The sequence below is a fragment of the Centruroides sculpturatus genome, unplaced genomic scaffold, assembly GCF_000671375.1.
Source record: "Centruroides sculpturatus isolate CEXI.00-Female unplaced genomic scaffold, Cexi_2.0 scaffold106, whole genome shotgun sequence".
Taxonomy (NCBI): domain Eukaryota; kingdom Metazoa; phylum Arthropoda; class Arachnida; order Scorpiones; family Buthidae; genus Centruroides; species Centruroides sculpturatus.
Window position 1 is genome coordinate 28,844 of NW_019384517.1, and position 19,332 is coordinate 48,175.

The 19,332-nt window shown below is 29.6% G+C and overlaps 2 protein-coding genes across 2 annotated transcripts; both read left to right on the forward strand.

Annotated features, from left to right (window-relative positions):
• The first annotated feature begins 1,304 nt into the window (after positions 1–1,304).
• LOC111622599 (ribonucleoprotein PTB-binding 1-like) lies at positions 1,305–3,239 on the forward strand. Its single transcript, XM_023365010.1, has one exon. It carries the CDS (start codon positions 1,551–1,553, stop codon positions 3,153–3,155), a length of 1,605 nt encoding a protein of 534 aa, XP_023220778.1. The 5' UTR covers positions 1,305–1,550; the 3' UTR covers positions 3,156–3,239.
• Positions 3,240–4,121: 882 nt separating this feature from the next.
• LOC111622598 lies at positions 4,122–18,076 on the forward strand. Its single transcript, XM_023365009.1, has 6 exons — positions 4,122–4,221; positions 4,320–4,332; positions 6,176–6,313; positions 11,475–11,625; positions 15,382–15,433; positions 17,862–18,076. The coding sequence occupies exons 1-6, from the start codon at positions 4,122–4,124 to the stop codon at positions 17,972–17,974; spliced, it is 567 nt and encodes a 188-aa protein (XP_023220777.1). The 3' UTR covers positions 17,975–18,076.
• Positions 18,077–19,332: the final 1,256 nt, after the last annotated feature.

Below are 19,332 nucleotides of genomic sequence, written 5' to 3' on the forward strand. Positions count from 1 at the left end.
CAAATTCATACTGCATTGAATAGACTAGTGACTAGTATAATATTATTTATTTAATTATTGTACGATATAAAGAATAAAATATCTAATTATTCTTAATATTATGAAATTGTTTTTCGCCCCCCAAAATATAAATGTTACTAATCACCCCTTCAACATGGAAAAACGCCCACATGGGGGCGATATCGCCCCCGTTGAGAAACACTGATCTAGGGGGAAATGCTTTCCGGGAGATCATTTTAAAAGTAACTGGCCCCTATTCGAGCTTTACAGACGTAGAGAAAACCCGGAAAACTCCACGTCCTGGCGAGGCGCAAACCCACGATCGAACTCCTAGTGTTCATGGAATCAATGGCATACCGTGGGTGTCAGCCGCCCGGGGCGGAGGAAAAGTTCGGCCCCTTAGTTAGGTATTTCAATTTAAAAGACCAAAATTCAGTTTTGTCACAGAACAAGCAATGTAAAATTCTGTGGCACTGTAGCGACCTGTTTAAAATAGTTCTATTGGATATTAGTAGTGTAAAAAAAAGGTTAACAGGGTTCGCAGGAACTCCTCGGATGAAAAAGTTACTTGTTCACCCGGCGAGCCGATTCCCGGACTGTCCGGACGATAGCACTATCGTAGGCGCGATGCAAGTATAGATTAGGATGTTTCAAAATTTTACAGGATATTATTATTACTTATTGTGAAATTTTGCCGCCTCCTAAAAAGTGCCGCCCGGGGCGGACCGCTCCTATCGCCCTCCCTACGGTACGCCACTGCATGGAATGGAATAGCTTGGCCGCTGGTGGGCCCGGACCTTAATGTCTGAAGGAATAAGTTACAATTTAAAAATGAATAAATAAGTAATAATGACATAGCAAATTAATCATTCCTTATCAAATACACCAATTAAAATCAGAAACGTTTTAAAATTATTTTTGTTTTTTATTTTACATTTTTCAATTGAAAAATATTTGTGAACTATAAGAATAATAGCATATATCTACAGGAATATGTCCTAAAGAAACATTTTAGGTTAAATTAGTACAATACTGTACAGTATTTAGGACACTAAACTCAAAGTTCTGCAAGCGCCATCTGATTTCTATTAACGAAGACATAAGTGAGTGCAAGTTTGTCCTATGAAAGAATTTATAGGAAATGGGAATTATCAAGTAAGATATTGTTTATAATTTATCTACAAATATTCGGGTGTGCTAATAAACGTATAAAAATGATGTTTAACAACCATATTTACAGAAATTTAGGAATTTTACTCGATTACAGGAATAATTTGCGACAATTTTTTAAAACATTTTCAGAATTAAATAAAATTATTATACCAAGATTTTTAAATTATTACTAGAAGCAAACGTGTAAATTACGAATCTTCATGAGCTAGGTAAAATTCGTGCAGCTGTTAATAACCATGTTTATGGTTACTTTGTGGAATCATGGGTAATGTGATGTCATCCCTATGTATAGTGGGCGGTTAATTCGAAAAAGTGTACGATTTTAAGGATTTCTTGATTGTTCGAATTGATCATCTCTTGATCTTGAGACTTATTGAATGGAAATGGAAGATAAAAAAGACTCTATGCAAGGGAAGTTCCGTGAGAATTGGAGAAGCTCCATTAAAAAATTCCACGAAGGAAGAACGATTAAAGTTACAAATATAGTATCTGAAATCGAGGAAAATGATTTGAAAGATGCTCTTTTTTTTCTCTCTATAAAAAGGATCGAAATTAATCGGATTTCACAAATGGCAACAATAATTTTGTGTGAACCAGAAAGTTTTGATCCTCTTCTATGTAATCACGAGGTTCCTGCAAAAATAAAAGACCAAAGTATTAATGTTAAATATTCAACAAAGGATGATTTTTTGTGTATATCAAATTTACCATCAACATTTACAGATTGTCAGTTTAGTGAATTGGTCAACAAATTTGGTCCAGTTACTGATAATTTTTTGATATACGATCATAAAACTGATGAGAATAAAGGTTATGGCTTGGTCCAGTATTGCAGCAGAGCTGTAGCATGTCAAGCTCGTAATCTCATACATGGTAAAGAAATTAAAAGTGGAATATTGCATTGTGATTGGCTTGATCACAGAATATTAAAATATAGTGATCTGTATTCAAAATGCCTATATGTGGATAATCTTCCATTAAATTACTGTAACTTGGGTGATTTCAGAAAGATTTTTAGTTGTGAAGCAAACCCATTATATTGTCAATTAGCATTTATTAACGGGCAAGCTGTTGGTTTTGGATTAATAGAATATAATACTTCAAAAGAAGCAGAAATAACTAGTTTTAAATTGAAAAATTATGAATTGAAAAACAAGGTTATAAGAATATCTTTAGCTAGCCCAGCCATCCCTGCTATTAAACTGCATGATAAGCTTATAGCCGATATAAAGAAGAAGAAAGTTTGCAGTCCTTTATTATCAATTCCTGTATTTCCTGTATCAACTTTTCCACAGATAAAATCACAAGAATCTTGTAATCTGTATCAAAGAATTTTTCAAAGAAACCATATCAATGAAAATAATTTAAAACCATTACAAATTTTACAGCCAGTTTTCCTTCAACCACAGACAACTGCAAAATTTAATAATTCGTTTGCTCCATATAAAACTTTGGAAACCTATTCGCTACCACAAACAACATTGAATCTTTTCCAACCTGATAATGTAAATTATGATTACTTGAATAAGGTATTGGGTCAAAATACATTTTATAATCAGAACAGACTCCTAAATACTGATATGAATAATAACAAAAATAATAGTTTAATATTTAAACAAGAAAGATGCAGATTAAACAATTTTAATGTATCAAAAGAAAATTATAATGGTTCTGCTGGTTTCTTTAATACTTACAAATCATTGTCACCAAACAATTTAGTAAATCTGCAACAATCTTTTCCATTTCAGAAGAGAATTTATTATCCAGTTTTGTCTATTTCAAAGGTTCCTACTACTATAACTAATCATACTGCATACAAGTCTCCAGATACAGCAATACAAGGTGGATGTAAACGAAAGTTAAAATTACTTCCATCGCCAGAATGTAGTCCAGAAAATAATTATATTGGCCAACATTCTCAAGGAATTGGAGGTCACTATGCTGAATCGTATTTCAAGAAAAAATTGAAATCAACAAAATGAATTAATATTGTTGTTTGTAAATTTTCAATAATTTAAAAGTTTTAGTTGTTTGCAAAATATGTTTGAATTTTATTAGTTAATTGATATGTTAAAAATCCAATATTATAATTGGAATGCTTCTTAAGTTTACTATATTTATTGGTTTTTATAAATTAATATCTGATGATATTTAAATTTAAAACATCTAAAAAAAATAAATTTTAAATTTGATTTATATAATGTATAAATCATAATTAATTATATGTTTAACAGCATATAATTTGTATTTTTAGTGAAGTTACTTTTTAACAAATAAAAATGTTTACAAAATCAAAGTGTTTAGTTTTTAATTTTTTAAAATAATTTTACAGAATTGATTAGAAAGAGCAGCCAAATATATTTAGGATAATTTGAGAATAACAATATTATTAAAACAAATAAATGTAAAAAATTTTTTAATATTGACAAAAGAAATACATTTTCTTAACATTAATTCTTAAATATTAAATTGGCATTGAATCTTTATCAGTCAATATGGATATGTTTAGAATTTTATTTCAAGGAATTCAGGTCAATAGTAATAAAAATTTGAAGCATGATATATAGCTTAAAGAACTGAAAATCTTACAGAATATGTAACATTTAGAAATAAAACTGAAACTAGGCTTATTCAAAATCATGTATTTTTAAATTTCAGTTCCGGTATATTACTCATATTCAAATGTACTGGTACATTTTTACATTAATATTTTACAATCATTAAAAAAATGAATAAATAAAAAGTATAAGTTGTAATCAATAATCAAATAAATCATAAGTAGATAAACTGGAATTTCATTTTACCTGTCTTTGCTGAGGATAGTCCATTAACTGCTTTGCTGAGGATTAATGTCTTTGCTGAGGATAGTCAAAAATTTCAGCATTTTTCCAACCTAAGCAATGCATCTTTAACAGTGAATTATTTCATTACATTAACTAAAGTAAGAAATGCCAGCAATTTACTGTATTGTGAGCAAACTGTTTGAAGCACATGTTAAGACTGATAAGGCTTGTATGTTGCCATTTGTCGAGATTGGTGTTGCAATAAGTTAGCTTAAATGCCTATTTACATGAATATAATGATAATTATAACTGAAACTCTTATAAAATCTTTGTTTATTGTAATCAGTCTATTTTAATCTATAGGTTTTTGGACATGGTAATTCTGATAATATTCAAAGTTACAATAAATGCATATTTTACTGTATTAGTACATTTAATCATTTAATAGAGTCAAGAAGCAAATTGTAAACACAAATCAATACCTTCGTTTCCAGCATAACAATTTATTTCACAAATTTTGACTTTTTTCATATAGAGTATGTATATATTTATTCTTACATAATTCCTGGGCACATTTGTATACCTGTATATTATTTGAATATTTAAATTAGAGATGTTCTTATTGAAGTGTGTTCAATTTTTAAATATGTTTGAAATAAATTTTTCTGTTGAATTTTATTTGTTCAATTTGAAAATGTTCCATTTTCAATTTGTATTGTAATGGACAGTCTTTTTGTTATGGTTGTAACTTGAAGAAATACTTATCAAGAAAACCAAAGACATTTGTGAAATAAATTGTTCTGCTGGAAAGGAATGTGTTGATTTGTGTTTACATACATATCTAAGAAATAAATAAATTCTGATAATTTTGGGCTGCCAACTTAATAAAAAGAAAAATCTTCAGTCAAAATTTGACAATCCTCAGATTAAATACTTAGAATTAACAGTTTAGAACAGTGTTTCTCAACGGGGGCGATATTGCCCCCATGTGGGCGTTTTTCCATGTTGAGGGGGCAATTAGTAACAATTTATATTTTGGGGGGGCAAAAAACAATTTTCTGGAGGATATAGTAAAACATTATATTAAGAATAATTAGATATTTTATTCGTTATATCGTACAATAGTTAAACAAATAACATTATACTAGTCATGAGTCTATTCAATGCAGTGTGAATTTGGCATTAGCCTTGGCCCTTGGCATCGGAATTTTGAAGTGAAGGGGGCGATACTATGTAACGGTTTTATTGAAGGGAGCGACGATTTATTAGAGGTTGAGAAACACTGGTTTAGAAAATAGTATAACATAAAATTGGAACAAATTCAAAATTAATATTCTGACAGTTTTGGATTTGAAACAAATACAATAAAATATGTAAATAAGTGTGAAGTAAAACACAATAAAATAACCCTGAATTCAAATAAATAAATATACATTTAAAGTAAAATAGATCATAGAAATCTCTTAAACTGATGAATCAAATAAATTATGACAATTTAAATTTCTTCCAAGACAAATTTTATTAATCAAATGTTTTAATCTGTTTGGGTAGTCATCCTCAGGATTGAATATTAACTGATAGATAAGCTTAAACTGTTATCATTTAAAATAAAAATTTTGTAAAAATATAATTAGGCAAATTTTGCTATTAACTTCTTGCAGAAAGAAGAGAAATTGGTGAAATTCATTAACCATATCCAAGCTTTCCCAATTTCATATGAATCCTGTACATTAATAATAGTACAATGTTGCCCTAAAACATAGATATGTAAAATTCTCATTGGTGTATAATCATCCTATTCTTTAACTAATGGACGTTTATTCCATAATACATTTGTGTCTGCATCTAAAATTCATGTAGACAAGGAGTGGCAATATTATTATTAATAAAAAGTTGGCTTCCTGAAATTAGCAGGATTTATTCATTTATAATAATGCCAAGTTTTATAACTGTTTTTGATATTCAGGAAAGTAATATAATATGTTTCAGATTTATATTATTGTTAATTTTATGAAAAATGATGTTGACTTTGTACTATTTTTTTTATTAAGAATTATTTGTACATTACAAAATTGTTTACTTTATTATTAGTTTTTAAATTTATTTTATTTCGATTTTAATTATTTTAATATTAATTAATTTTTTTTAATAATTAAAATAGTTAGTTTAAAAATTAATTTTATAATGATATAATTGAAAAAACATTTTTTTAAAATTAGGAATATACTGAAATTAGGAATTGCAAGTGGAGCAGTTTATGTTACAGTAGATCAAGGAATATGGTCAGACAACAAAACTTCAGCAAAAACATTACAAGTTCTGCAAAGTTATTATGAAATGATACCAGGAATTAATTCGTATAAGCTTGAGGTAATAATAAAACAAAAAGATTTGCACCGCTTCGAAAAAATTGCACTTAAATAATACTACTAATTTCATACTGATACCTTTAAATGCAGTATACTTTTAATTATATTTTAACGTTTTCAATCGTTTTTAAAATTAATGACTTTCAAAGAAGAATACATTCTAAATATAAATATCTCAAGNTAGAAAACGTTTTCTTATGACTATACGTAGATGAGTCGAAATTCATTTATTGTCCTTCACACGCCGTGTGAAGGACAATAAATAAATTTCGACTCATCTATGTATGTATAGTCATAAGAAAATATGTTTTCTATAAATATCCATTTATTGAAGCTTTTATTCTGAGGTAGCGTGATGACGTCAGAATTTTCGGGCCTATTTTGTTAACAAGTTCGCCGCCCCGAGTCGGAGTCGTGTAAATATTTACCGACTCTACAGCTCTGCGAATAACAATTCGTAAATTTGCAAAAAATCTTAGTGTGTCAAAGACACGTATTGTTGAAACAGTTCATCCTCTTGAAATGGCTGTAAAACATTATGATTTTGTTCCGCACGCTGTTTTTTTCCACTTATGAATAAAACGAACTGAATTGAGTATAATTTTGTCTGGCGAAGGTTGGCAGCTATAAAGTCTTATTTTTGAATTGGTTACTAATTTTTATTTAAGAGAACTTTTTACGAATGAATGGAAAAATTAATATTAAAATAAAACATTTATTATTAACCGAAAATTTGTTCTAGCGGATGGTGACTGTTAGGTCGAGTACCGAGGTATCACAGTTTGATTAACGCGAATTTGATATACGCGGTAATATCGAGAAATTTGTTAATCGCATTAAGGGATACATATAGTAGGTAACCTATATATAGCGGAAAACTGTCTACTACGGAAGAGTTATCCGGTCCCTTAGGATTCTGTTATAGACAGGTTTTTGTTTTGTCACTATTGCACTCACTTTTTACTCACTGATTCTGTATTTCAACTCGCCTTTCTCGGAGGGAAAATGGCACTCTGAGGCCTGTATATATAATAAGTAAATAAATAAATAAATATATATATATATATATAAAGGTCAATCACATGTTCAACAGGAATCGCGTATACTGTAGTACACAGAACTATATTTTAGGATTGATGCACAGTTGACATGAATGTTATACACATAATTTAAGAAAATTATCTTTCTCACTAATCTGACTCAGATTTTGTACATTGTACAACTGAATGGAACCAAAGCAAGTTCCGAGATATAACGTATTTCGTAAGCCTAAAGGAAGCAAGAGATATAAGATTGGGTTTTAAGAATAAAAATATACCAAACAAATGTTTCATTAATTTCATTTTTTTGTATATTTATTCATAGATATTTTTCATTCTTTGACTGAAAATTTTTGCAAGTTTTATCTTTAACTTTTATCCAGTGAGATAAACAATGCCAAAAAAATTTTCTAGGAATTACACGCCACTGTACTAAATTTTATGAATTCTTTTCTTCCTTCATAACATTCCATAAGTTAAAAGGAAAGCTATACTGCATTTAAAAAACTATAAACTGAAGTTTAAACTAAGCTTAATACAAAATAAATAACAACTGTAACTTTGAAATAAATATATTTATTTCAATTTCTCAACAATATAAAGATTATTGAGTAAGTTTAATATACATAAAAGAAGTTTTTCTTCATTTTAATTTGTTTAAAATTTATAAAATTAAAGGACTTAACTTACTTTACATGTATAACATTATTTAAAATTAATTTTTTTACAGCTAACATTCAATAATTATTTTCAACACTGATGGCTTTTATTGTGATAGAGAAATTTTCTGTGAATGTAGAGAAGAACTGGAAATTTTTATTGGACAATATATCTCAACTTGTGGTTTAAGCTATGAAGTTTGCATTATTGTGATTCCATTCAGGTAACTTTATCTTAAAATTGTCTATTGTGCTATTAAATTTACTCATAACATTTATTATTTCACTATAAATGATTATTATAACAACACTGTTATTAACAAGAATCAGTTTTTATAAATACAATAAAATTGAATTAGTAGTACATTGTAACATGATGCTATATAAAATTAACAAATACCTCATACACTTGTTGTAATAATCACAAACTATATGAAGTATACTATTTTTTTTTTGTATTTATAAAAAAATATGTGACTATAATTTGCATTCTCAAGCAGTGAAGTTATTTATACATTATTTTAAAAAATATATTTTTTTTAATTCAGTCTCAAATTTAACAAAATTTCAAATTTGATCACAAAAAGAAATCCTTAAGAATTTTAAAATAAATAATAAATTAGGATTCAATGTCGTAATTGCATCTCATATTCCTTATATAAAAAATGTTTAACAATACTTTCATAATATACAATATGAAAGGCACCAAATCTTCAATTATGTAACAATTTTCATCATTGGAGTTTAGATATTTTGAATGGGCACGTTGACTGTATGGTCAAAAAGAAAGGACCTTTCTGATTAGGCATGTATGTGCAAGGTATAATATTATATGTACCAGCAGGTACAGCATTTAGTTCTAGGATAGTAAAACCAGATCTGTAAATAAAAATTTCAAAATAAGATATATCTATGATGAACATTTTTTTGTTATTGTTATTGCATTTATGTTATGAACATAACATAAATGCAAAATGGTTATCTATTAAAAAATATAATTTTAAATAACTTTCACTATTGGTACATCAGAATATTATAACAGTACATAGTAAATAAAAGTTTACGAATGTCTGCAACTTAAATTACTTATAAAAATGAAAATATTCTGCTATAATATCATTTACCAAATAGTTATTATACATCAGTGCATAGGAATTCAAAAAATCTTAAAATGTAGCTAAAACTAAGTATTATTTAATAATTTGCACTCAGCAATTATGTGGAGAACAGCTAATTCAGTTTCTCAATCTAAACAATCATGCAAAAAATAGAGTTTTCTTTCATTTGCCTAAATTAACAAACATTTAAATCAATAGTCTGTGCTGAAAATGAAAATTCATAATTTTACACAATTCTGTGATTCTTAGCATTTTTGAAAGTAAACTTACTCTAAATCAGTTCAAAAAGATAAATGTTTAGAAACTTTCAAAAAGGCAGAAAGATGACCACATCATTTACGATCCAACCAGGGACACATTTCAAAATTATGAAAATGGGGTCTGAAACTGATTGAACTTTGTTTATTTTTTAAATTTATTTATTAATTGGTGTGTTAATAAAATTGCTCTATTCAAAGATTAATTTTATAATCAAATATTGAAAACAGGCAAAATCAGGGATATATGGTCACCTTATCTAAGGGTATGTCTACACATTCAGAACAAACATATGATGAATACTGAGTAGTGTGCACAGTCTACTCATGACAAATGTTTGGTATTTGCTATTTCCCAATTCTTATGCCAAATAAAAGATGAGTGTTCACCTCTATGCATTCCTATTGCATTCATGTATTTTGTTATTTTAGTCTTTTTTAAGCTAGATTTAGTCTTATTTTTGAATTTAGTTTATAGTTATTGGGACCTTGAATAAGTTCTCGCTGTTTTCCAACAGATAGCATTACCAGAACTGTGCGCATGTAGTTTAAGATGGTGGCACATCTGTAACGAAGTAACATAAGCAAGCTTGAAATTCAGTGTATGTCATTTTGCCAAAGTGTAAACAACTTTTTATTTTCATAGTGTTAAACATGTCAAGAGTTTTGAGCCAAAAAAAGAGTATTTGCAGGAAATTTTATTGCACTATTTTATTCAAAAAAAATCTTCAGCTGAAGCACACAGAATTCTTGTTGAGACTTACGGCGACCATGCTCTGTCGGAAACAACATGCAGAGATTGGTTTAGACCAGTGTTTCTCAACGGGGGCGATATTGCCCCCATGTGGGCGTTTTTCCATGTTGAGGGGGCAATTAGTAACAATTTATATTTTGGGGGGGCAAAAAACAATTTTCTGGAGGATATAGTAAAACATTATATTAAGAATAATTAGATATTTTATTCGTTATATCGTACAATAGTTAAACAAATAACATTATACTAGTCATGAGTCTATTCAATGCAGTGTGAATTTGGCATTAGCCTTGGCCCTTGGCATCGGAATTTTGAAGTGAAGGGGGCGATACTATGTAACGGTTTTATTGAAGGGGGCGACGATTTATTAGAGGTTGAGAAACACTGGTTTAGAAAATAGTATAACATAAAATTGGAACAAATTCAAAATTAATATTCTGACAGTTTTGGATTTGAAACAAATACAATAAAATATGTAAATAAGTGTGAAGTAAAACACAATAAAATAACCCTGAATTCAAATAAATAAATATACATTTAAAGTAAAATAGATCATAGAAATCTCTTAAACTGATGAATCAAATAAATTATGACAATTTAAATTTCTTCCAAGACAAATTTTATTAATCAAATGTTTTAATCTGTTTGGGTAGTCATCCTCAGGATTGAATATTAACTGATAGATAAGCTTAAACTGTTATCATTTAAAATAAAAATTTTGTAAAAATATAATTAGGCAAATTTTGCTATTAACTTCTTGCAGAAAGAAGAGAAATTGGTGAAATTCATTAACCATATCCAAGCTTTCCCAATTTCATATGAATCCTGTACATTAATAATAGTACAATGTTGCCCTAAAACATAGATATGTAAAATTCTCATTGGTGTATAATTATCCTATTCTTTAACTAATGGACGTTTATTCCATAATACATTTGTGTCTGCATCTAAAATTCATGTAGACAAGGAGTGGCAATATTATTATTAATAAAAAGTTGGCTTCCTGAAATTAGCAGGATTTATTCATTTATAATAATGCCAAGTTTTATAACTGTTTTTGATATTCAGGAAAGTAATATAATATGTTTCAGATTTATATTATTGTTAATTTTATGAAAAATGATGTTGACTTTGTACTATTTTTTTTATTAAGAATTATTTGTACATTACAAAATTGTTTACTTTATTATTAGTTTTTAAATTTATTTTATTTCGATTTTAATTATTTTAATATTAATTAATTTTTTTTAATAATTAAAATAGTTAGTTTAAAAATTAATTTTATAATGATATAATTGAAAAAACATTTTTTTAAAATTAGGAATATACTGAAATTAGGAATTGCAAGTGGAGCAGTTTATGTTACAGTAGATCAAGGAATATGGTCAGACAACAAAACTTCAGCAAAAACATTACAAGTTCTGCAAAGTTATTATGAAATGATACCAGGAATTAATTCGTATAAGCTTGAGGTAATAATAAAACAAAAAGATTTGCACCGCTTCGAAAAAATTGCACTTAAATAATACTACTAATTTCATACTGATACCTTTAAATGCAGTATACTTTTAATTATATTTTAACGTTTTCAATCGTTTTTAAAATTAATGACTTTCAAAGAAGAATACATTCTAAATATAGAACAACACTGTCAGCATAGAACTTATTAACTCAATTTGAAAATTAACATACTAGAATGTAATTATACAAATTCAAATGTGAATTCCAAATGTCTGTTATTCATATAAAAATACAATAACTATCAAAAATTCACAGTAAAATAAAATAAATACAATAAAAACTATGAAATAGTATCAACTTACTATAAATAAATATATGTGTAAAACTAAAATTAAACTTGATAAATATGAATGAGTAAATAAATAAATCTTATATCCCCCTATTAGTAGTGCTCTTGATATTGAATTGTATTCTCTACAATTGATTGTTGCCCATTTTGAGTTACTTTATAAATTTGCCATGCTTCAGAGTGTTTTATCTGCCTCTTCTGTGTTTTCTGTATTATTTTAGCTTGGTTCTGTGCCACTGAGATGGAGATAGGATCAGCAAGCACATATGTTGTGAGTACTGTGTTAGGGTTGGCTTTACTGATGATGTCTTTATGCTCTAATTCTTGCTGCTAATGATCTATTAGTAGTTCCATCATAACATAAGTCTTGCTTTACTCTGCTGTCTTTTAGGGGTATTTTGTAAATCCCTGGTACATGTGTTGCGCCAATGGGCTGTTTGTCCTTCTGGAGTAGCCTGTAAACTGTTGGATTTCTTTTGAAGATTATTCTTTTTCCTGTTGTTCAACCTATTTCCTTGTACATTTAGCAAGGGGAGCTCTATACTCCATCATTGTGTATTCTGCTAGTGCATCTTGTGTTTGTTTTACTTTCTTTTTATTGTGCATTTCTTGATAAACACTTCAATATTTTTCAGTTTAAATTCAAATTGGTGCCCTAAAGATCTGATATATTTTAGCTCTTGTTCTTTATCTTGTATATTTACATAGAACCAAGTTAACCAAGGCTGCTGAGACCACAGATATGGTGGTCTCACTGTATAGTACTGTAATGGTATCATCTTCAAAATAGGACCCTTCAATATACACACACACATGCCTCATCAACATGCGTGCAATGCCTCATCAATCTTGCCATTGTTAGAAGGCTTCCTTTGGAATATTTTAGGAGTTCAGCAATCTCATTGATTTGATACCCTTCATAGTTACGAAATGCTAATTCTGTGAGCTGTCATGCTTATAATCTATTGTTTATAAAGAATGGCATCTGAAATTGAGAAGTTAAAAATTGGCTAAAACTCAAATGAAAACTGAGGGACATCCAGAATGATGAGTCTTTTTTCCTTTTTTCATCCTGATCATTGACATTGGCTAATTGGCTATGCTAGTGCTTTGTCCACTTAATTCTCTTATTTCTGATCAGCATCAATTCTCTCTATCAACAGATATGTAAAATTTACCAACCACAAAATCTAAATTATTGTACATGCACAAAACTATAATTTCTGTTCTCTCTCCTTATAATAATATAGAATGTTCCTACTTCCATCCTTTTACCTGCATAATCCTCACAGTTCCACATTTGTGACTATAGATTCTATCAGATTACAGTACAGTACAACCAACTGGTGTTAGATCCTAACAATTTATTTGTGTGTAGTAAAGAATCACTCAGTTGTGTAAAACTAATCCTCACTGTGTTTTCTTAAGAGTATTGAGTCTTCTCATTCATCTAAGAGATCATCAATTATTTTGCTAATAAGTGAAAACAACTGATAAAATATTTAGTAATTATCCAGATTACAAGCACACAATATGTTAAATAAGATGGACTATCTAAATCAGGGGTGTCAAACTGACGCCCTGCATGCCACATGAAGCCCTCGATGTGACTTTTTGTGGCTCACGGCACAATGCTCTGAAATTAAATAAAACAGCTTACAGACCAAGATTAACTGATAAACGTTTATCTGCCATAATGAAGATTGTTCTCAGTCTTTGTAATCAATAGGATGACTAACACGCCAAATTAATATATAATAACAAAAACAAAGACACTGAGTTCAGCGTTACATGCGTTTTTTTATCGCTAGCACTTTCAGTGAACTTATTGTCGTCGTCCTCAGGCGAATACAGATATTTACCAAAAAATTTTAAACAAAAATAATCGAATGCAGAATATAACACATAAGATAAGCTGAAATTATGTTAAAGCCGTTAAGAACACGAAGTAAATATTTAAACATAATTCGAAAACCGAATGAGCAGATAGCTCCGTGAAGTGCGAGCTGGCGCATGCACGGAGCCATGCTCACGCTACATGCATACTAGAGACTGCTAATACTCACTTAAACGCTTATACAGTGTGACCCATACACTAGGCAGCTCGATCGTAGGGGTGTTGCAAGTGTCCAAGGTGGTAGTGAGGAGAGATTCCCATATAAAAACAGTTTTTCGATCCTTGCAGCTCTTGAGCATAACCACTTGGGACTATAGCGGGTTGTAGCCCTGCTCAAGTACCTTCCTTGCGAGCTCGGTGGTGTGTCTTCTCCTCCTAACATCGTCTTGATGCTCATCAAGGCGGCTGGAAAGCATTCTAGTGGTGGCCCCAATATACCTTGTGTTTACTCTCATTGCCTAATTTTCCAAAGGTACAGCATAGACCCCTGATTTCTCAAGAGTGGAAAATTTGTCTCTATCATTACAAATAAGTTTGCGTAGGCTTGGAAGTGGGTAGTACAAGGTTGCGCTGCTTAAAGATTCTGCAGATGCGTAAAGATAGGGGTCCAAGGTAAGGCCTATTTGTACCTTTGAAGACTCTCTCTTGCTGCATAAGAAAGTTAGTTGGAAACAGACAAGACTTACGTAGTTCAGTGAATTCGAGTTGAATTCACTGAACTACTTAATGTGTTTTAATTGCCCTATCTATATTCTTGCATTCTAACTTCAAATTATAATTTTAAGAACATTCGTAAATGTCATGTGGCCCACATGAATCTTACCAGTTGCAAAATGGCCTGTTGTTTAAATGAGTTTTGCACACTTGATCTAAATGATCCTTGTTATCATAATACTGTTGCCTATTTGGAGCACTTTTCAGTATATGTTCAGTATAACCAATTGAATTACTATAGATTTATCATTAATGTGTATTATGTGTATCATTAATGTGTATTATGTAGACATGGTATGATGTCTACACCAGGGCTTCTTAAACTTTTTTTATTCACGACCCCATTTATGATTTTGATTTTTTTCGCGACCCAAAAAAAATATAAAATAAAGATATATATACGAATTTGCAAAAACAATAATGGTGTACTACCAAGTTCACTCTTGTGTTACAATGGAACAGAGACAACTGAATAGCAACAACACTACATTAGTTCACACTACAGTGTTGCTGAATTGTTGTCTCGCTGCACCAGAAGTGACACAAAGCGCAACTCATTAAACCTATGAAACAAAGCGTGCCATTTTCAAACTCTCGCAAATTATTTTCAATATTTTGCATTAAAATCTCGCGACCCCAAGATTTCGCTAAGCGACCCATAGTTTAAGAAGCCCTGGTCTACACCAATATTTAAAAATTTCCATACTTTCACATTGAAATAGAGATAATGTTAATATTATTATTATTATTATTAATCTTATTTAATCTATAATTATATAATTACTAAATTAAATTTTATAATTTCAGCTTTTTAAAAAGAATGAATTCAGTCAGAAAACTGTAGAATATTGGAATTCAGGTATATTTTATTTATATAATATATATTTTTTATAGTAGTTTTTAATTTTTACAAGGTAGAGAGAGAGAGTTTCATTTTATCAATGTTTATAAATTAACATTAATTATGCAATTTATAACATAATCAATTTTGATAAATTAAATACTGATGTGGATCTTAATGTTAATATTAGCATTCTGAATAAATTATTATTCTAAGTTTATAAACAACTATTATTTAACTGGAGAAACAATCAACTTACATAAAACATCCAAACTCCAGAGTGACATTAAATATTAAGACTAGAATGAACATTTTTGGAGATCTTATGCCTCCAGGGTTCAAAAGACTTCAGAACCTGAAAATGGAGGTATATAAGAGAATCCCAAAGATCTATAGGTTACTCTGCAACAACAAAGATATTATCAACAGATGCAATCTTCTGGGAGTATACGCAGTACTGATAATGGATAACAGAATAGGAAAGCAGTTACAGTATATAGGGACCACTACAAGACCTATCTATGCATCAATGCTTCCAAGAGCACACAACATTGATAAAAAAAAAAGCAACAAAAAATCACTGCTTTATTTATTCTAGCCTTAGAGGAAGATGCACATTTGGATCAAGCCAAACTTTTACTTTGGAATATTTTAGGAGTTCAGCAATCTCATTGATTTGATACCCTTCATAGTTACGAAATGCTAATTCTGTGAGCTGTCATGCTTATAATCTATTGTTTATAAAGAATGGCATCTGAAATTGAGAAGTTAAAAATTGGCTAAAACTCAAATGAAAACTNGCATCAATGCTTCCAAGAGCACACAACATTGATAAAAAAAAAAAGCAACAAAAAATCACTGCTTTATTTATTCTAGCCTTAGAGGAAGATGCACATTTGGATCAAGCCAAACTTTTACACTATTCAAGTAACAAAGTGCAAATATGGCACCTGGAAAAAATAGAAATTTACAAGGTGGCAATGGAGGAAACAGCCATCGACTATAAAGACAGCAACTCACTGGTCCAGGCATGGAGGTCCTTATACCAGATACAAAAAAAAAAATCACACAAGAACAGACACATCATTAGCACTAAATGACCAATTGTAACATGTAAGTGCTAAATTTTAAACAATCCAACATGTGATTTTCTATTTTTAGAAATTAATTTGTGAGGAATGTATGATGATCTTAGCAAATGTTTGCTAAGATCATCATCATACATTCCTCACAAATGTTCTATGTTTGAGACTTCAGAACCTGAAGATAAAGGCTTCATCTTCGAAAATGTTCATTCTCGTCTTAATATTTAAAATTACTGCTGGAGTTTGGGTGTTTTACATAAATTAATATTCTAAATGATGATAAATGATTAGTTTGTCCTCAGGGCACTAAAAAGTCCTGGAAAAAAGTCTTAGTGTCTTTGAGTAGGAATTGTACTTATGGCTAATATTTCAAACAGTATGAAAAAAACACAATGTGTAAAAAGTGATGAGTGAAAGAAAATCTCTGATACAAACAAATTTGTGAACATTTTCCTTCCCTTGATAATTATGATGGTGTGAAATAACTAGATGGCTAAGGTAGTTAAGGCATTATCTTACAACTGGAGGAGCTGGGATCAAATCCAAGTGAACAACCCAGAAATTTTTCATGGAGGTTTTTCCCAGATATATCAGGTTCTATCTGTCACTATCCTGTAGCTTCCCGTATAGGTTTTGCTAAACCAACAATAGCTATGATTAAAATAAGTATTTTTAGTGCTTACACAGTGAAAAGAGAGAAAATTGAAAAAAGAACCAACAAAGCAGAAATGAAAATAATTTGGATTACAGTTAGGAATGACAATTTCTCATGAAGAAAAAGGGAAAAATTAAAAAAACAGCTCATTTATTTATCAGAACATTTCCAAACAATTTAAAAAATAACTGAAATTCCATACAGTTCATAAAATTCTGAACAGTTGGCAAACCTAATTAATGAACTAAGAAAATTTGAATAACATAATATAACATACAGCAGAATATAGGAAATACAAAAATTGATATTAATAGTGCTTTATGCTTTTATAAAAAGTTTGTTTAAAGTTAATAAAAAAACATTGAATAAAAAGAAGCATATATGAAAATGTGAGACTAATATTAGAAATCTGAAAAAAATTGTCATTTTATTTAATATTTCATTTTAATTTTTATATAAGCTTAAGATCTATAATTTGTTTTTACTATAAATAAGTGAAAAAAATTTGATTTTTATTAAACATGTTATGTAGGCTACTTAAGTTACTTTGTCTTCTAGTTAGTTTTTATTTCCTCTTAATGAAAAAAATATTCCTAGTTATGGAAGACAATACTTAGTGACTATCATATATTTGCTTACTTACTTTTTTATTTTGTAGAATTAAACAATTATTTATTTGAAATAAGTTTTTTTTTTATTTAAACAGGTGTAAAGTATTGCTTCTCAGCATTAGCTCAATTACCAACAACCATTTGCAGTGGTATACAGGCTGGTGTAACTATGTCTAAAGAGTTTATTCAAGATGGAAAATCTAAATAATAATAAAATAATAATAGAACTAAAATTATTATTAATTAAATTAAGATGTTGATTGTTTATATAATGATAATAGATCGTACTATGTTAAATTTGAAAAATATATTGTAAAATTTTACTTTTATTTAGATTCAGGATGATCTTATTTTAATAAATTTTAATTTAATATATCCTATGATTTTTATTAAAAAATTTTAATTATTTAATAATACAGGGTCATTGAGGTAAATCTGAAAAGTCACTATATAATGAAAAACAATTAAAAATAGAGGGAAAAATCAATGTATTCTTATGAAAATTTGTACAAAAAGTAGTACACAACATACAGAATGAAATTATTCTATATAGCCTCTGTCAGCTTTCACAATCTTTTCCAGTCTTGACCTGAAATGGCTGCAGGTGCACTTGACCTGTTCTTTGTCCATGTTTGTCATCACTTTTGTGTTGTAAGCCTTTATAGCATCCATGGTATTGTGATGCTTTGCATTTACCTTTGCCTCAACCATTCCCCACATATAGTAATCAAGGGGATTGCAATTGGAGCTGGACAGGGACCACAAGTCAGAACCAGAGCCTGAGCTTTCAGTTTTCTGTACTTGTTCTTCTCAGTCAAGCTAGCAGTTCCTGAGGACTGAAGAATGGCATTGTAGGTTCTTGTGCACTGCCAGACTGATCATTGACCTTGCCACACCCATTTCTTTTACAAAGTCATACATAGTCCACACACTATTCTGATTGATCATCTCCTTCAATTTGGCTATGAATTCTGCATTTCTTTTGTGATCAGAATGCTACTGTGAATTCCCTATTAGATGTCACATTCTCCTTGTTGTTGGATTCCCTGAACAACTTGTCTATGTTGTAAACTTGCATCATCTTGTAGCCAAACCATTCCATAATTTGTGAGGTGACTTTCTGGCACAAAGCAATTCCAGTATAGTAGCTCTTCAGTCGTATTCTTGCGACATATCTGAGCAGATTCCAGTTGTTGACTGTTCAGTGCTGCACTTTTTTCTTGATTGACTTGACACTTGTGTACTTTTGTCAACAGCATTATCTCCAAGACTGCTTAGATTGCCCACAAAGAAATTCTGGATTTACCTTGCCAACCTTGTATTTAGCATGGTTCAAGCAATCTGATTAGTTACTGCAGTCAGTTTCAGAAGTAATTCATTTCTAAAGTACAGATTAATTTTTACAGAATCAGTTTAGAGAATGCTTAAATTTTAAAATGAAATTTTATATTCCGAATTTTCACACACTGAAATTTCGAATTTCCTTCACCTTTATTTAAGAAAGAACCGCGTAGGAAAAGCTAGATATATGATTCTTTATCGTGTTCGGGTATTCTGCTCACAAAC

What these genes read in the sequence shown, in the direction of transcription:
- LOC111622599 (XM_023365010.1), top strand. Translation starts at nt 1,551, where the DNA reads ATGGAAATGGAAGATAAAAAAGACTCTATGCAAGGGAAGTTCCGTGAG.
- LOC111622598 (XM_023365009.1), top strand. Translation starts at nt 4,122, where the DNA reads ATGCCAGCAATTTACTGTATTGTGAGCAAACTGTTTGAAGCACATGTT. An exon ending in TTAATTCGTATAAGCTTGAG is followed by an intron (nt 11,626 to 15,381) that starts GTAATAATAAAA and finishes TTATAATTTCAG; the next exon opens with CTTTTTAAAAAGAATGAATT. An exon ending in TGTAGAATATTGGAATTCAG is followed by an intron (nt 15,434 to 17,861) that starts GTATATTTTATT and finishes TTATTTAAACAG; the next exon opens with GTGTAAAGTATTGCTTCTCA.